This window comes from Suncus etruscus, chromosome 8, assembly GCF_024139225.1.
Source record: "Suncus etruscus isolate mSunEtr1 chromosome 8, mSunEtr1.pri.cur, whole genome shotgun sequence".
NCBI classification, from domain to species: domain Eukaryota; kingdom Metazoa; phylum Chordata; class Mammalia; order Eulipotyphla; family Soricidae; genus Suncus; species Suncus etruscus.
The window spans coordinates 68,441,237-68,460,140 of NC_064855.1; the positions used below are offsets into that span (position 1 = coordinate 68,441,237).

Sequence of the window (18,904 nt, forward strand, 5' to 3'; positions counted from 1 at the left end):
GTTGAATTTCAGATATACAGTGAGTCAGGGCCATTCCTACCACCAGTGTCAACCTTCTTTCTCCAATGAACCCAGAGTGCATCCTATCCTTCAACCCTTTGCTCCCTGGCCTGCCACTATAACAGGCCCTGTAGTATAAAATAATGAAGAGGCCCTTTGGATGGGGCTGGATGGTGATGTTGAAGTTAGGGTGACACAACACATTTTCTGTTTTCATTACACCATTAGATGTCATTGCAGGGAACCCTGCCCTGAAAGCAATTTGTTGTTACCAAGTCACAGGGTGTCATCTGAACAAACTCTGGAGCAAGTCTGTGTCAGGGCAGCATTAGGGCCTTCCATGATAGAAGTCTTATTCCTGGTGCTGGTGCAGAAAACCATGCTGGTTTTATAGATGGGATCCAAAATTCAGGGGTGAATGACAAATGTCTAATCTGAAGCCTAAGCAAAGTATTCAGGGTATAAGGCCCCATTGCAATATAAAATGTATGTGTTCCATTCCCTATTAGATAAGAACTTGTTTCCAAACATAAGATTTCCTCCATTTTAATATGCCTAGGCAAAAAGGAACAATGACACATGGAACTATTGTTGCATATGGGGGTAAAAATGACAAGCTAAGCAATTATGATAACCTGGTTCTAATATGAACTTGAACCCAACAGAAACTTATCTACTAGAATTTTCTACTAAACAGATCCAAAAAAGAAATGGGGGAAAACTGCTACTACCTAAGGAAATAGACAAAAAAGAATTATACCTATTAAGGGGGCAGAACGGTGGCACAGCAGTATGGCGTTTGCCTTGCACACGTCTGACCTAGGATGGACCCCTATGTCCCATATGGTCCCCCAAGCCAGGAGTAACCTCTGAGTGTCACCGGTGTAGCTGAAAAAAAAAATATCCAGAGCACAGCTTCAGCCTGCAACATGGTCTTGTGGAGTCTGAAAAATGGTTCCAAGCAGACACATAAGATATGTCCTGGAGCTGGGAGTTTCTCAAAACCAAGCCTAGTAGTGAGCAATAGTTCACAGTGAAGGAAGGTGGGAGAAAAGGGGCCACTAAGGTCAATCCAGCAGCAGCAGCAGTGATAGAAGCTTCTTCTCGGGCTGGGGCAAGGTGAGCTGGGAATCTGTCTTTTTGCTTTGGAAGCTGTCGGCAGTTGGTTGGGGTGGGAGGAGCATTCTGGTTTCTGAGGAGTTAAGAACTGAGGGTATAAAGGATTAAATGGGGAGAAATAACAGATCAGGGATGAGAGACTGAAGGGCTAGAAAAGGATTTGTAAAATGGTAAGTGGGGTTCAAAGGAAGGATTATTTATAACGGAAAGGACAAAATACAACATAAACACATTATGTATATTATAGATGGACATTAGACAGACATTGAGGTGGCCAACACATACTCTCATGCACACACATTGACACTGAGGATCGATGCATGGGTTACAGTTGAAAAGCTGATCCAGGTGGAATTGGTCAGAATGCTTAAGAACTATAAAGGCAGCAAGTCAGATGTGAAGGTTTTCTATTCCTAGGCAAATTATCATTGTTGAGAATAAACTTTACTGAAGAAAGGCTAGAAAGGTTAGATTATGTATAGAGCATTCTTAAAAACAATCATAATTTTTAAATCTAGAAAACCAAGTGATATGTTAATGAGCACTATAAGAGGCGTCTACACCATGAAGTATTGTTAATTTAATTTTAAAACTGATTGAAGCACCTCTCCATGCTTTTCTATTACTGAAATTTTCCTTTATGAGTTCTATCTTACAATAAAGCTTAAAAATCAAAATTTGAGGTAAATATATAGAGTAATATCAATTTAACTGAGAAGCATCGGCTCTATATGCTCTGATCTGCAAGCAAAAATAAGAAGTGATAAATGCTCACCACACACAAACCCTATGTTTCTAAGTTAATTGAGAAAAAATGTGGCTTTACAACCCCAACAAATATCAGTTACAACGGTGAATTCTATAATCACAAATTCTTTAACACAACTTAAAGTGCAAACTTGTATTATTTGCATGTTTGCAAATTTTTGGTGGCAAGAATAGTATTTTATTCTGGTAGTGAATACAAGAATATATATTGCCAACCAACTGTTTCAGAAATTCCTCCACTTGCCATACTAGACTTTACTAGTATAGCCTTTGTTGTCAGAGCATCCCAAGATCCTGAAGTTATCTCTTTGCTTCCATGAACTGTCATAAATTATACCGTGATAAAAAGTAATGGTAAAAATTAAACACAAATATTCAGAGAGTTCCTTTGGTATGTTTAGGGCCATAATATTATTTTTCCTGCAGTGTCAGATTAAGACTAATTGAAATTTGGGCCTTGATCTTAGAGGGTGGCTTGTCTGCTCTGAAAAGTTTTCATGGCATATTATAAAAATCCTCTTTTCCTGGAATAGCACTGATTATGCGTTAATACATGCTCAATCCTCAGAACCAGAAGAAACTCTAACATGAACATGAGAACTGAGAAAATCTGAAAAACTGTGAGACCTATGAGACCAATTTTTTAAAATGATTTGCTTGAAGCAAACAAGAAAACAAGCCAAGAGAGAATTTGTGTTTTATCCTTCAAGACTATTTTTGGATCTGTTCCTCACTTGAAGTCACCAACGCACTGTATTGTACAGAGCAGGTGGATTCTGAAATTATCAAAAAAAATTGTCAAAGAGATAAATAGGATATTAAAACTAAAAACTGATATTTAATATTTCCAGGGATATTTTTCAGTTTAGACAAAGAAAAGACCATTATCTATTTAATCTTCACAGAACTGACCATGGTTGTCAGATGAAAAAGGATCCTGAGTGTAATGCAAGTTTAGTGACTTGCTCCAAATTTCACAGCTTGTTAGTGTCATCAAATCAGTCTCTCTTCCATCCCTTCCTGTCTTTTCCTTTCTTCTCTCCCCTCTTTCTCTATCTCTCCTATATTTCCTCTCCATTTTTCCTTCTGTGTTAAATCCATATCTGTATCTTCCTGAGCTTGTCAGAGCAGAAATTTGGAGTTTAGAGAGGCATACCCAATGTTCTCCATAAAATAACTGTTGTGCAGAAACACACAACAGTCCCCAAATTACCCCTCAAATACCCCAAATTACATGTTCCCAGTCCTTCTTATCTTCCCAAGGGACCTTCCTCATAATTAGATGCCAGAGACTCCATGTTGCTTTTTAGAAGAATGACTTTTTAGGTCACTAAAAGATGAGGCACTATGGCTATGAATATTGAGCTAAAAAGAATGGGTATAGTAGTAATTAAAATTCCCCTGCAAGAGCTAGTTAGAAAATGTTGTAGATGAAAAATGTACTTTTTTAATAACAAAGCTATTGGTCCTTGAACTTTTGAAACAGAAATTTGGACTCAAATGGAACTGTTTCCTCTCTTATATAAGCGTGGGTTCCTAAGAAACATCATAATTGATGTTGGATTGTCAGCAATATGTTCATAAAGCACTTTCTGTGAAACTAACTAGAGCACCTTCTATCTCATGCTCAATAAAAAGCAAGTAATAAGAGAGTTGCTTTCTCTGAGGAATTCTTTTAACCTTTCAGAAAGAAAATATTTCATGCTAATTTCTGCTTAATTGGAGAGAAGTCATTCTTTTAAATCACTGAGTATGAGTTTGAAGTCTGTGCCATCCCTGACCTCTTTAATTCAACCAAGGTCACCTCATAAACTTGCCCAAACAGCTCTATTTTTCAATTAGAAGAGGGGGTAGGACATTTAAAAGCATTTAATGTTTGATTAATAGTGCTTAACTGGGACGTCAGCATGCACAGTGGGTTTTTAAGGAGTTGCTAGTAAGAATAAAACATTACTACCTGGGAAATTATACTCATCAGAAATGAAAAACAAATCATTTTAATGAGCAAAGCAAAAACTACTTTTCATGGGAATATGAGAGGAATTATCATGCTCATTATATAGGAGGTTTTAATATCAGAACAAGTCTCTCGCAGGAAAATGTTGCTATAATTTAGTGATCCAACATATTTTTTAAAATTTGTGCACTTCGCCTTGCCCAAAGACCTGACACTGAAGGCTTCATTAGGCATAGTGGAACTTTGGGGCACTAAATCTCTGGGAATAGAAAAAAGTAATGAGAAGATGTCTCCAGTTGAAGAATGTAAACAGAAACTCTCTGAAGAGATGAAAAATCAGAGTTCTGAAAATACATGCTTGAGGGAAGACTTTCTCCTACATTTTCTACCCATTTTCTAGATCTAGCAAAGGACCAGTCAGCAACCTGAGGATTTCCTATGCTGACCTAGCTGCTCTGGGCATCTGAGTGACTAGGTTCTCAGGAAGGAAGACTCTTATAAAGCATCTCTAGGAGTTTAGAATCACTAAGAAGAATGAAGAAAGAACTTTGAACCAGACAAGGTTAGAATCTTCTTTGAGGTATTTTGACTTTTGGCAAGTTATAAACCTTCCTCAAGCCTCTACTTTCTCAGTAATGACAGGAGGTTTTTCCTAAGGGAGTTTACTTGAGGTTGTCATCAACAACCAGTGAGACGATTGCTTGAAATTTTGCTGATCTTAGGTTCCTCAGAAGTATGAGAAATGACAATGGTATGCCCAATAAAATGTACTCACAGAAGGTTCAAAGCTCTGACTGAGAAAAGTTTTAGGAGCTTTATACAAATAAATGATAAATTCCTCTGAGGAGATTCTTTTTTTTTTGGGGGGGGTCACATCCGGCGGTGCTCAGGGGTTACTCCTGGCTGTCTGCTCAGAAATAGCTCCTGGCAGGCACGGGGGACCATATGGGACACCGGAATTCAAACCAACCACCTTTGGTCCTGGATCGGCTGCTTGCAAGGCAAACGCCACTGTGCTATCTCACTGGGCCCTCTGAGGAGATTCTTATGCACAAAAGATTGAAAACCACTCACAGGGACCATAAAGGTTGATTGCTATGAGTCTAGGACTGGAAAGACACAATACATAGTCAACACACTTGATCCTTGGCACCACATTTGGTGTCCACTATGCCTCCCACCCTGCACTGCCCAGGGTGAACTGAGCCTTGAGTAACACTCTGCACCACTGGGTGTGACCAAGGAAATTAAATATTAAAATAATTAATATTTTAATACAATAATTAATATGATAGTTAAATACAGTGATCCTCAAACTACGGCCCACGGGCCACATATTGTATTTGTTCCCTTTTGTTTCTTCACTTCAAAATAAGATATATGCAGTGTGCATAGGAATTTATTCATAGCTTTTGTTTTTACTATAGTTCAGCCCTTTAATGGTCTGAGGGACAGTGAACTGGCCCCCTGTTTAAAAAGTTTGAGGACCACTGGGACAACAATTAAATATACACTAAAGATAAATATGACAATACAATAATTGATATATTAATTAATACAGTAATATGCAATAATTAAATACAAAAATTAAATGCACACTAAAGAAAATGGATGGTGGTGTTTTGCTTTCAGGAAATGTGAAAATAAAATGAAAATTAAAATGGTGGAAATATTTTTTAAATTAGTGGAAAGATGAGAAGATAACGCAAGGGTTAAGGCCTTTCTTGCCTTTCTTGTGGCAAACCTGATTTGATCTCCTCCTATGTCACATACAGTTCCCAAAGCACCAACAGAAGATCTCTGAGCACAGAGTTAGAATAAGCCCTGAGCACTGCCTCATGTGGCCCTCAAAATCTTCCAACGTAAATAAAATAAACATTTGTGGAAAGGAAGTGACTGAAAGGCAATATAATACAGAATCAAAGAAAGAAGGTACAAAAGGTCAAGTTATTCATTTAAGCACCTCAGGCTAGCCAGTGGAGGCAGGTTCCCATCTTGCAGTATGTGTGAGATGCATTTCAAGTGTCCTTTGGTTAACTAGAAAAAGAAAAGCATAGAAAAATGTCCTGGAGACCAAGGACAGGTTTCCTACCTCTCTCGAGTACCAGGAGAAAAGCCAGAAACTTGTTTCTCATCCCTCTGTGATGAGAGGGTTGACTGATTTGCTAATAATAAAAGCCTTGAGAAGTGAGGCCTTATCAGGAGAACCTGACAGAGGATGGGCCTCCTTTGTTCCTGGGATATAGGAGAGTAAACACCCTGTCAGGTCCACACAGAGATTCTCCAGTATGAAGGCACACATCCTTCTGCCAGAAAAATGGCTGCAAGGAAAAGTAACGCACACAACAGAGTGTGTATCAGGGATGAAATGTGAAATGGGCTGCTCAAGAGGAATTATGAAAGTATTCAGTCACAATATCATCATGGCTGCTGGAGAGGCAGTCTGGAGAGCTAAGGAAGGAACAGGTAGATGAATGAAGTTGGTTGGATGGTCAAAGCAGTCACTTGGAGGAAGAAGCATTAAAGATGTTAAGAGAAAATGCTGAGATGCCAGAAAATAGTAAAAGAAACCTATGACCAGAAAGAAGTTTCTAGGGTGTTCCAATGCATGCCAAAAGTTCAAAACCATATCTCTAATCTTTAGGGACTAGACCCTCACCTCCACCTAACTTCCAAAATGTTTTATTCCAAGGATCTGGGATGTGTTCAGGAATTCTCTCTCAAAAAACCAAGGTGGAACAGAGGAACCAGACAAATGTGGGGAGAACTGGTCTTGAATTTAGAGTGGAATGATTCCACCAAGGCCATAGATGCAGGGAAGTTGGGAATTCTGTTGGTTCGGTGTGTACCTCATCAGTAATGAGGGTGGGGTGTGAAGGGGAAGGAGACTTCCCAGGCAGCAAGACAGTGTTGCCTCCTGCCATACTATCTTGTTTTCTACTTTGCAGACTACATAACTAGAGTTTATATAAGGCTCAGATAGCTCAGAGAAGAGAAAGAATTGGTCTAAATTCAACTTATCTCTGTTATTGGGAGTATTTATAGTATTATAAAGTTGAAGCTTTATGGGAGATATTGCTGTTTCTTGCAAAGGGCAAAGCCAGGAGCTAAGAACATGCCTTGGATCTGGGCTGACCTTCACTTTTTATGGTGAGACATTTGTTTGGTAAAAGTCATGTGAGAGAGATACAGAGAGGGAGAGACAGAAAGAAGTGTGTGTGTGTGTGTGTGTGTGTGTGTGTGTGTGTGTGTGTTGGGGGAGCTATTATTAATCAAAACAGAGAAGCATCACTTATTAAGAAAAAAATGCCGAAGAGAATATTACAAGTGATCTCTTGGTAAAAAGAAATATGTGAAAGGAGAGAAGAAGGGGGGACAACCCTTCCATTGCAGGCAGGGGAAGAAGCGATAGGAATGATTATTTCACAGGAGGTAGAGTTGTTTTGCTGTTCAAAGCTTTTCTCATCTAGTGAGGAAGAGATTTCACATAGCAAAGCGCAGTGATGGAGCTCACTCCCAGGGCGCTACCATGTGTGTGGGTATTAGGCATGACCAGGAAGGATTGCTATTCCTGAAAAGCCTGCCACTTGGACATCTGTCTAAGTCTAACTAGTCTTATCAATCTTAAACAAACAAAAGAATTTAAATCCAGATGATTGAGAAGGCTATCCTTGATTTCTGGAATTGAAAATGGTGAACATTTGAAAGGGAAAAAGAAAACTGACATCTAAAGTAAATGGGAGGAAGAGAAGGGTTGCACCTTTCAGTGAGTCTGTTTGCAGAGGAGCAAGAAGAAATTGATGAATCCACACTGACCTGACGCTATGGGACCCAGCTCAATCCCCTGTAGGAACCCTTTATTAATAGAATCTCCACTCTGTGTGTTCCTGCTCCTGTTTTCCTTCCACTTGTCAAAGCCCCAGCCCACTTCCTCTCTTGTAAACCCTCCAATCCCACCTAGCCAGAGGAACATCTGCAATTCTGCATGGCCCCACTTAATCTGGAGCAGGCTCAGGCCAAGAGAGCAGTGTACCTTCATCTGAGCTTGCCGGAGACTAGTGGTGGATATTTTGACAACACAGCCCTGCAGGCTTCATGCAAGAGCCTGAGGATGTGGTGTTGCTGGATTGTTACAGTGCCAGATATTATCACTCTGGTGCCAACAGTTGAATCTGGAAAGGCCACATACAAGGCAAGTGCCTTTAACTAGTGTACTGTTTCTCTCACCCCTCAACATATGGTTCTCTGAGCACCACAGGAGTGAGCCCTGAATATGAATCTAAAAGTAAGCCTTGAGCACTGCTGGGGGTTAACTCCAAATGGCAGATTTATCCCATCATTAGAATAAGTGAGCATGCTCTTTCCTTCTTTTCTCTAAGGATAGAAGGGACAGTTGAGGGTGTGTAGGACTATGATAATGCCTATGCGAAAGTGCAGGCATGATCTGGTTCTTAGCAGCATCCATAGTATGAGTGTATCCCCTAAATGTCACAGTGAGCAATATGGATCCCTTGCTTAGGAAATCAGTGTGCAGAGGGGAGCTGAAAACCCACACCCCAACTTCTGGTGCTATGTGTGCTTTCAGATTCAAATTTAAACCTTCCAAAATAACAGGCTCAGGCTTTCATGAACACTCCAAATTACCCTTATTCCACTGCCCTCACACAAAGATGGATATAGACACCACATTGTACTCCTGTTTTTCTCTTCCTGATAATCATAGCTAATGTACAGCCTATAATATAGCAAATATAAAATGTTATGTCATTGCTAAGTTGTAATAATAATAACCCTGCAAAAGTGGAGCAAAAGGAGTTGCTGTGAGCAATCTGAGGGAGATTTCTGCTTCAGCGGAGTTACAGGTGCAACTGAAACACAAAGCAATAAGTTTGTCAGGATCCTGAGAGACTCAGGTCAGGCTGACAAGCGATCCCTCCCCCGTCCTGCCCAGTCTGTGCCTGCTCAAGGGAGGTAGTGGTTGATGTCACTGCTTAGGTTCCCAGAGCTTCATTTCATTCTTATTAGGGACCCCTTTTCTGCCTACTAAGAGTAGACCTGAGGATAGACTGCTGTAGGAAGGGAGATCTTCACTCTCTTGACTCCAAAAAAGATATGGGGCCTTAAAGAAGCAAAACATAAAACCAGACCAGATTGTACAGATGTTAAAATGATCCTTGCATGCAGCTGACCCAGTTTCCATCTCTCATAATACTTTTATCGCTGATATGTCACAAGAGTGATCCCTGAGCACAGCCAGGTGTGGCCCAAAGACCAAATTTTTATTTTAAAAAAGTGCATCAATGAGTTTAGAAGGAAGAGGACGAGGCAGGAACTCAGGTCTGACCCTGTAGAATCTAGAACTGTGCTCAGCCTGTCTTTGCATATCTATCCTAATGGGATTTCAGAGACTCCTGATGCATGGTTGTTGGCTTAGTCACTTCAGAAGGAAGAGACCCAGAACAGGAGGAATGCACAAGTAGTTAGAATCCAGCCTTCAAACTGCAATTGGTATCCTTCCCAAGTATCTTCCACTAAAGATCAATAAAAATCCTCCCCATATGTAAAGAAAAGCCTCTCTCCAGCACCTCAGTCTCCAGCAGAGCCCAGAGTGGAAGATATATCTCTGCTCAAGTACAAAGGAATCCATAAAACAGTTCATGACACCCCTATATCTTATCACCCTAATTTGCTCTTTCCCTGCATCAAGGCCACCCTGAAAAGAGTCTGGAATCACATTTGCTCTATATAATTGTGCCTCTGGTCAGAAGTGTGGTCTATCAAACCCAACTCCATCATCCATAATATGGAAATAACCACAGTTTCCATATTGTGTTTTTGCACGAGGGAAAGAAGATTTTGCAAATAATAGGCTTTGTCTGCAAACTGGCTCTGAAACATTGTGAATGTTAGCACTAGTGCTGCTATGGTTGCTGCTGAAATTTGGAAGCAGAAAAAAGAGGAGACAGCAATCTATTTTTTTTGACTGAAATATCCCCTTGCTCCATAAAGAAAGTGCTCTGGACCTTGGCACTGGTCTTACATAGGTCAGATTTCACTGGTTCACCATATAGGGTCAGTGTTCAAAGACATTAGGGATGCAATCAACATGACCAGCTGATTGTGTCCAGCTAGCCCCAATAGGGGACTGACAAGTGGGGTTTTGTGCAGTTATCAGAGAACAGCCTGGGCCCCAGTAGCCCCAGACCCTTGGAGGAATACAGATTCTCAGGCCGTATACAGACATGCCCAGTAGGGCCCCCACAACATTCATGTGATAGCATAAAATAGTTTTCTTTTTTTTCTTCTTTTGGAGGTGGAAGCCACCCCTGCTTCAGTACTCAGCGTCTACTCCCTGTTCTATGTGCTGAGATCAACCTTTTTGATGGTGCTCAGGGTATTAAGAAGAATCAGGAATCAACCCCAGGCCTTGTGCATGCTCTGTCACTTTGAGCTCTCTCTCTCCAACCCCATCAGGGAGATTTCAGTGCAGGCCAATTATGAAGGGAACACCAGATTCAAGCAATAGCAACTGCTTTACCATAAAGTCCTAAAATCTTCCTTGGCATAGTAGTCACTAAAAGCAATTCTTTCTTTGATGCAGAAAAGATGAAAGCAGATATTCCTTATAACTGGGCACTTGTCTTTCATGTGGTGACTCAGAGAGACATTTCCAGGGTCATTTCCAGCAGCACGAGGCAGTGGTGTATAGGGTGTCCAGAAGGAGCTAAAAACTCTGTAACTAAGAACCCTGCTATGGCTCCCTCTCAGAACTAAGAGTACATCCATTCTCCATGGAAAGATACTCAGTGCCACCTATAGCCTCTCATAGAGAGCAGCTCAAGCCTGAATTCCTGCATGCCCAGTGTGAATTCAGGGAGACAGGTAGGGCCCTATTATTCCCCAGATATCCAGGTAACTATGCCTATTGGGGATTTCTCCCAGGGCCTCCAACCCCTCTTCAATATCAGGGCACTGGGCCTCTCCACACCTCTACCTTTCTGGGTACCCGCCAAAGAAACAATCTCCAAAAAGACCTTTTTTGGCAGACTGGAGAGAGAGAGAGAAATCACCGTGCAGAGTGTGTCAAACACAGAGCTCCCAGAAGGCACCAAGACTCTCAACCTTGAGAAAACCAGATATTGTTAGAAACAGTATGTTGAAGTGTTTTGTTATTTCGTTACATCTTGCCTGAGCATGATAAAGATATTAACAGACTGTCAGCATACTGGGACAGTACCCAAAATAACTTACATTTTTCATATAGTGCTCATTTTCTTTTTCAGAGACTAACTCAGACTAGCAAAGGGGCAGGGGAAGAAAGAATTTCATGACTTTCCCCAGATTATTTACTTAAGGATATTAAGCATGCCATTATCTGTTCCCATGGAAACAGTAGCACAGGAGACAGAGAGGGGTCACTTTGACCATAATTAACAGGAAGAACAATGGTTTGTACAGAATCCAGTAAAGGGTACAGTGAGGTTCTTATAATACCTTTAAATCTCTTCTACAGAGCAGTTTCATCTTTGGATCATTTTGGTAATATCACTGGTCTAATGCAACGTTTTTTTAAAAGTAAATTTAATCTTATAAAATCTTTTTCAGTATTTATTTTATTTTTGGTTCCTGAAACCTGAAAATTTTAAGTCATGGAATTTGTCTGAGATCTTGAACATGTATAAAAGGATTCCTGCAGGCCCAGCTCCTATCAAGGTTTCTAGAAGACAGTTGTAAAATAATTAGTGATAGGGGCCGGGAAGGTGGCGCTAGAGGTAAGGTGTCTGCCTTGCAAGCGCTAGCGTAGGACAGACCGCAGTTCGATCCCCCGGCGTCCCATATGGTCCCCCCAAGCCAGGGGCGATTTCTGAGCGCATAGCCAGGAGTAACCCCTGAGCGTCAAAAGGGTGTAGCCCCCCCAAAAAAAACCCCCCAAAAATTAGTGATAATGTAGAGGCACCATTAAATACAGCTATAGATTTAAGTATCCAAAGAAGTCTTGATTATGTTCGCAATAATTTACATTTAAAGTGTCTTATGGTATTCTTTTCTCCTCAGTGAAAATTGTTGGTCCATGTGTGGTAGCTTTTAGCTAAATATTACATTCATTAAAGCCTAATGCACTTCTCATAGATTCTCAAAGATACATGTTGTTTATTTTTAAACCTTGCACTTATTTAAAGAATGGATTTTAGTGCAATTTCTTAAGAGTAAATTTTATCATTAAAACCTGATTATTCATTTTTCAAAACTGTAATACAGTGTGACATAAAGAAAAAAATGGGAGTTGGCAGAGAGGAAGAGTGGACCTTTCAAGTTTCTAAGATTTGAAAACACTGAGAAATACATTAGGATTTCTTTTTTTTCTTTTTTTTTGGAGTCTCATCCAAAAACATAGTTTATCCTCCATAGGCTTCATCTAAAGTGTGACAGCAAGAAGCTAAATAATGTTTTGTTGACAAACAGGTGGCTTGAAGTTAAGTGGAATCAATATACCATTTTTAATCCTTTAGAAGATAACCACTTGGCTGCCATATGGGTAACCAAATTTTCTTTCTTTTAAACACCAAGCTTGAAATAATTTAATCAGAAATGTAAATCAGTTATATGCCTCAATTATAAACATGTTTATGGGCTTGGCTATGGTATTGACTTTCTTAGTAGTGGTGATAGGGCAATTAAGAATTATGGCATATATATAAAAGTCTCACCTTAATATTCCAGAAATGCAAACAGCATTATATCCTGTATGGCAGAATAGTGGTCATTTGGCTTAGACAGCATAAGAACCTTGGCAGTGTCTTTCTAAAGGCTCATAAGAAAGACTCCAAAATAATGGATGATGCACTCCCCTATATGTATTTATGTTCCAATAATTTATTTAAATAATGTTGCTGGCACATGCTTTATAGCTGCTTGCATTTTGCTACACGGATTTCAGCCTATCTTGCAGACTATGCAATTCATTTGGAAAATGTAATTTCCATCCCTGCATACTAATCGATTTCTTCACAAACACCTGCTATCAGTTATTATAATAAAAATGCCACTCTGAATTGAGAAGGGGCCAAATAGAGCTTCCTAAGGAAATGACTTAAGTGTCTTTGAATGCTACTAAATGTAGTAATGTGCTTATGTAGTGCCAACACTTTTTTCATCATTTGCATTTTCTGTAATTTTGCCCTATTACAACATCCCTCTATAAAAGGATGCCACATAACCATTTTCTTATAAATTGGTAAACTGAGTTGCCAGAACTCACTCTCTCAGGGTGTGGACAAACACTGAAGTTTGGTGGCATGACATTAAAAAAAAACCTTAGCTCCTAATTCCTGGATGCACCCTAGGTCGTTTCTAAGTCCCTGAAAATAAAAATTGGCTGCTCATTGGTTTTACACAGACATATCCACTCAATAAAATTTCCTTTATTCATTCTCTTGTGCCTCCAGTTCATTCCACTCACCATTGCCAAACTCATCTTTCTGAATCTCCAATTTCATCATGTCCTTCTGCTGCCCAAGCACTTTCAGTAGTTCTCAATTGGCTGCCCCATTGAGCCTCATTCTCTACCCTGATTTCTGAGCTTCCATCTGTCATCCAGGGGCCAGAGCAATAGCACAGCAGTAGGGCATTTGCCTTGCACAATGATGACCCAGGATAGACCTGGGTTCTATATGGCATCCCATATCTTCCCCCAAGCCAGGAGCGATTTCTGAGTGCATAGCCAGGTGTAACCCCTGAGCATCACAGGGTGTGGCCCAAAATTAAAATAAATAAATAAATAAATAAATATCTGTCTCATCCACTGGCATGTCTTGACTTTCTCTCAATGAATGCAAACTCCTTTCTTTCCTGACCATTCTATCTTTAGTTGTTTTTCGTGTTGTTGTTTTTTTTTTTAGGTGTGGGGGCATACCTTGCTGCTCTGGGGGCTTTCTCCTGGCTCTAAGCTTAGTGCCTAATCATGACAAGGTTTAGAAGACTTTACTTGGGGATCAAACTACAGACTGCCTTACTACTGTACTATTTTTCCAGCCAATGTTCATTTCTTGTTTCTGGGCTTTTGCTTATAGTCTTGCTGTGGACTAAACTGGTTCTGCCCCCTCCCCAAGTTTTGAGTGTATCCTCCTTTAAAGCACTCTTTTATTATTCCAGTCTCACTTTTCTCTTCTCTGAACTCTTAGAATTTATTCCCTTGGCATATACCTTTACATTAAGTGGCTCAATTCATTTATTCATTCAACCAACATTAACATAGCACTTTATGCCAGGCAACAGGTTGTTCTCTCTTCTTTTATATGGATTGGTTTCCTTTCAAATGTGTTGTTTCTATTATATTAGGACTCCCTCAAAAGAAGACATATTCCATTTCCCATTTTGTGTTTCAAGTGCCCAGACAGGCCTGGGCACAGACAAAGCATGTTGACTAATTGATCCCTAATGGTTTGAGGTAGGGAATTTTCCAGTTAATTGCATGTTCTATTTGATTAGTATTGCCATGTGTACAATCATAGATTGTCATTTTGCAAAGTAGAGGAGCACAAAAATCTCTACTGTAAAGCTATTATTAACATAATTTGACGTTTAATATTTGAAGAGAGGCTTCTCCAGGGTCTCAAAGCACCTCTCAGTAGAGATCCATCATCATTGCTCAGGACTGTGCAGATAGAACATCAGGGCCCTGATTTCAAGTAACTATTTGATTGGACTAAGGGAGTGGGTAATGGATGGAGAGATAGCTGGTAATATAGTGATCTGCACTATATATCTGTGCTCTTGCACACCTTAGTCTGAAACACTAAATAAGTGATGCTGGAGCAGTTGGAGCAATAGTACAGTGGATGAAGTGCTTGCCTTTCACATGGACAACCAAAGTTTGATCCTCAACATCCCATATGATCCCCTGAGTCTTCCAGGAAAAAGTCATGAGTGCAGGGCCAAGAGTAACACCTGAGCACTTGCCGAGTGTGGCCCAAGTAACTGAAAAAAAAAGGTAAAGAAAAAAGGGGTGCATCTGAACCAGCACATCAATCCAGTAACTGAGAGCCTAAACTCTGGAGTCAGTGGCCAAACTCTGAAAGCTATTGATGCTCTTCACATGTGAGCTCTATCACTCTTTCTAAATACTCTGTACCTTAACTTTTTTCATCTGCAAAGAGGGAGATGAGAACAGTACCCAGAGCAAAGAGGGATGAGGTGCTTTTATTTCTCAGTTTTGGTTTATTAGTCTCTGTTAAACAGGAAGTACTCTATATGTTATTTTTGGGGAAGACCTTATAAACAATAACCTGGATGCTGAGGAAAGTAATTTTTTATCTTCAATTCTGATCTATGCCATTCACTCTTCCCTTTTATTAAGTTCTAGATCTTTCAGTGTAATTTTTCTTACACTTATTTGACTTTAAGTTTGGGTTTATTCATTTTATTTGACTGGGGCAGGGAGGGGATCTCCAATAGGTCCTCAGGGAGCCTAGGAGTCACCTCCAGTGATAACCAACCAGGCTAATGGGTCAGTGCAAAGGCTGGAATATGCAATGATGGTTGAACCCTCTCATGCTAGGTACCACCAGAGCTTCCCCAGCATGTTGAGGGGGCCATGAGGAAGAGAGACAAACCCAGGCTAGGTACAATCTTTACCAGACCCTGTTTTTTGTTGTTTCTGAAACCATGTGACAGATGTGGATTTAGTAGCTTTGATTTTTTCTTAGTGAGATGAAGTTGTGATTGATGTCTGAATCTATACACAGAGAATTTTGGATTTCAAGGAAGAATGTTAGAGTAACTGCATAATAGCCATGGAGGAAATAAAGTTTCATCTACTGGTGAAACAGATGGAACTAGTCAGTCTTCTGAAGGGAGTTAATATAAATAATTTGTGCAATTTGTCCCAACATTAGAGAAGTGAGGACCTGTTTGCAGGTAAATTCTTGCTCTTCTAGTCTGCTGCTGCCCAACTCAACCTTTGGGAGAGCCAATTATTGGAAAGAAATTGACATTCCATATAGCTAAGCAGTAGAATACAGTGAGGAGGGAGATTATTGTTGCCTGAATTCTGTCATCAACAGACAACAAATACAGGCAACAAAAGCAAACAAAATAGAAAAGTTGAGCTCTATGCCAAAGAAGTTCCATTCTAGTTTCCAGCTGGCCTAAACATGAGGAACAGGGAGAAGAGACACCATTCCTTTCACTTTAAGTAAAAAGTTAACTTGCAGGCACCATTTGTGTTTGTCCCCCAGCTCTGGCTGCTCAGGCCTATGCACTCAAGGAGGAGAATGACAGTCTTCGTTGGCAGCTGGATGCCTACAGGAATGAGGTGGAACTACTGAAACAAGAAAAAGAGCAGCTTTTCCGAACAGAAGAGAATCTCACCAAGGACCAGCAGCTACAGTTTTTGCAGCAAACCATGCAAGGCATGCAGCAGGTACCTTTTTGTTTTAAGGGTGGGGAGCATGGAGGGTGTGTGCATGACATGAACTAGAAATAATAGCCAGGAAAAGTGGAAGAAGAACTTGAAAGACGAAATACAGCCAAAACATAAAAGTTCAAGAGAAGGAAAATAGTAATTACTATAGGGTGTGCCCAGGTAGAATCTGGAAATGGCCACAAAAAAACAGGAGGGAGGGAAGCAGGGAGGAAGAAAAAACTGAGATAAAATATAACTTCGAGGTGGAAATGAACAAAGGGAGTCTAGGAAATTGAAAGAGAGATGCATTAAATTTAGCTTTTGGTAGATGGTTATAAAGTCCTTGCCAAACCATAAAGAAATTTTAGAGCATTTTATTTGCAAGCATGCCTGCTTCAGAGTGGCCACAGCAGGGTGAGCTGATCTGATTTCCAAGTCAGTATAAATGTAATCCATGTTGTTTGCATGGATTATATATAGGAAGCAGTTTCTATGAATACTTTCCACATTGAAGTGCTTATTGAAAAGAATCACCAGAATTGGGAATGGGAAAGTGCAGAAGTTGCTTTCAAAAGAGGCCAGTTTCTGTGTCTTGGTTGCTGAATGTCAGACTTTAACCTAACACATGTAGCATGAAATATGTTTCCAGATATCATTAGAAAGTTACAGAAGCTGAGGTCTTGGGAATTGAGAAGGAACATAGATTGGAAAATGATAGATTGAGGAGATATGAGGGAAAGGCACTGAGAATGGGGAATAAAACCCAAGGATCAAAAACATGAATTTGGTGGGAGCGATAGCACAGTGAGTAAGGTATTTGTCTGCATTCAGTGGACTGGGGACCAACCCAGGTTCAATCCTTGGCATTTCTTAAGGTCCCTGAGCCTGCCAGGAGTGATTTTAGAGTGCAAATCCATGAGTAAGTTCTAAGTGCCACTGCGTGTGACCCAAAAACCAAACAACAACAAAAACAAAATAATTGATTTTAATCTACTTAAAGGTACCTTGAGTTCTCTGAGAATGATAAAATACCAAATCACACATGGTCTATTTATTACCCCTCTGAACACTCATGAAATTAAAAATTGTTTAATTTAAACAATGGAAATATAAGTAGTATATGAGATTAAACTCTGACCACAAAGTATATTTATTCCTGAGTTCTTGGATTCTTAAGTATTGTATGCAAGATTTGCAGTCAAAACTCATAATTTTAAAAAGTTATAATTACAATCAAAGAGGTAGTAGAGAAGATAAGGTGAATGACTTGCAAGCACTAACCTGAGTTCAGTCCTGGCACCACATTTAACCCACCTGAGCATGCATAGCTGTGATTTCTGAGCAAAGAACTAGGAGTAAACCTTACGTACTACTAGGTGTGCCCTTTGCCAGAATAAAAAATATAGTTTATTGCACAATTTAAGTAACTAAGTTCAAGGTCTTCCAGGGTGTCAAGACCTCTACTCAACCTGTTGAGTACATATCACTCGACCTGTTCCCTCCCCATAGTTGGTCCAGCTTATGACATCCAAGTTCTTGTCCTGACTACATATCTCCTGCATACAATATATTGGCCTCATTCTGTCACTATGTTGGTGTCTATCCAGGTACATGTTCATAGTCTGAAATCTGCAGCTGGAATCCTGTTCTTTCCCTTGCTAGAACCTACTGTTCTATAACCTATTGCTGGGCCTTTCTAGAGCTATACCTCAATGATTCTCTATCCTCTTAGTTTTCTTATTTTTCCAACAATGCACATGCACCAGGGAGAGAATCCTATTGTCCTACCATCTGTCTTAGCTTAAGTGAAGGAGCAAAGAGAAACTGCCCTTTTAGGACATGTGTCAATATCTAAGAGAAAGTTGCCTAGCTGACGGGCTTCCTTTTCTGACTTCCCATAACCATCCCTAACCCCTGTTATTTATTTTGACTGGATACATTTTGGGGGATAGCTAGACTTAAAATGACCTTTTTTGTTTGTTTGTTTGTTTGGTTTTTGGGCCACACCCGACAGTGCTCAGGGATTACTTCTGGCTGTCTGCTCAGAAATAGCTCCTGGCAGGCACGGGGAACCATATGGGACACCGGGATTTGAACCAATCACCTTTGGTCTTGGATCGGCTGCTTACAAGGCAAACACCGTTGTGCTATCTCTCCAGGCCCTTAAAATGGCCATTTAAATTGAGCCTGTAGAGATAGTACAGAAGGTATGGTAATTGCCTTACACATGACTGGTCCTCATTTGATTCCCAGCACTGCATATGACCCTCCAAGCATTACTAGGGATCACTCCTGAGCATAGAGCATAGTCCCTGAGTACTTTCTAGCATGATTCCCAGCAGAAAACTAAAAAGTCAATTAAATTGACTGACTTACCTGGCTCCCCTCCTTTCCCTCCCCTTCTTCGTAAAAACTACATAGTGAGTAGGATATATATGTGTGTATATATATATTTAGTATATATAAGTATATAAATATTAAATATATATTTAATGTCTCTATCCACATTGACTGTTCTGTAAGATCAGATGCATAAATTGCCTACAAAATGTCTTGATGATTAGAGGTCACTGTTGCAGAAACATTAGCCAACCAGGGACAGAATAATTAGGAGGAGGAAATATTAAAAAAAGAAGAAGTACAGATTGGTATATTAA

General features: G+C 40.0%; 1 protein-coding gene across 1 annotated transcript in view; it reads left to right on the forward strand.

Moving 5' to 3' along the window:
* ENOX1 (ecto-NOX disulfide-thiol exchanger 1) overlaps positions 1 to 18,904 on the forward strand; it is a 440,285-nt gene that overhangs the window by 295,035 nt on the left and 126,346 nt on the right. Inside the window, exon 11 of the mRNA XM_049778780.1 lies at positions 16,081 to 16,265. Within this exon, the coding sequence (XP_049634737.1) occupies positions 16,081 to 16,265 (185 nt within the window). The remainder of the gene's footprint in view (positions 1 to 16,080; positions 16,266 to 18,904) is intronic.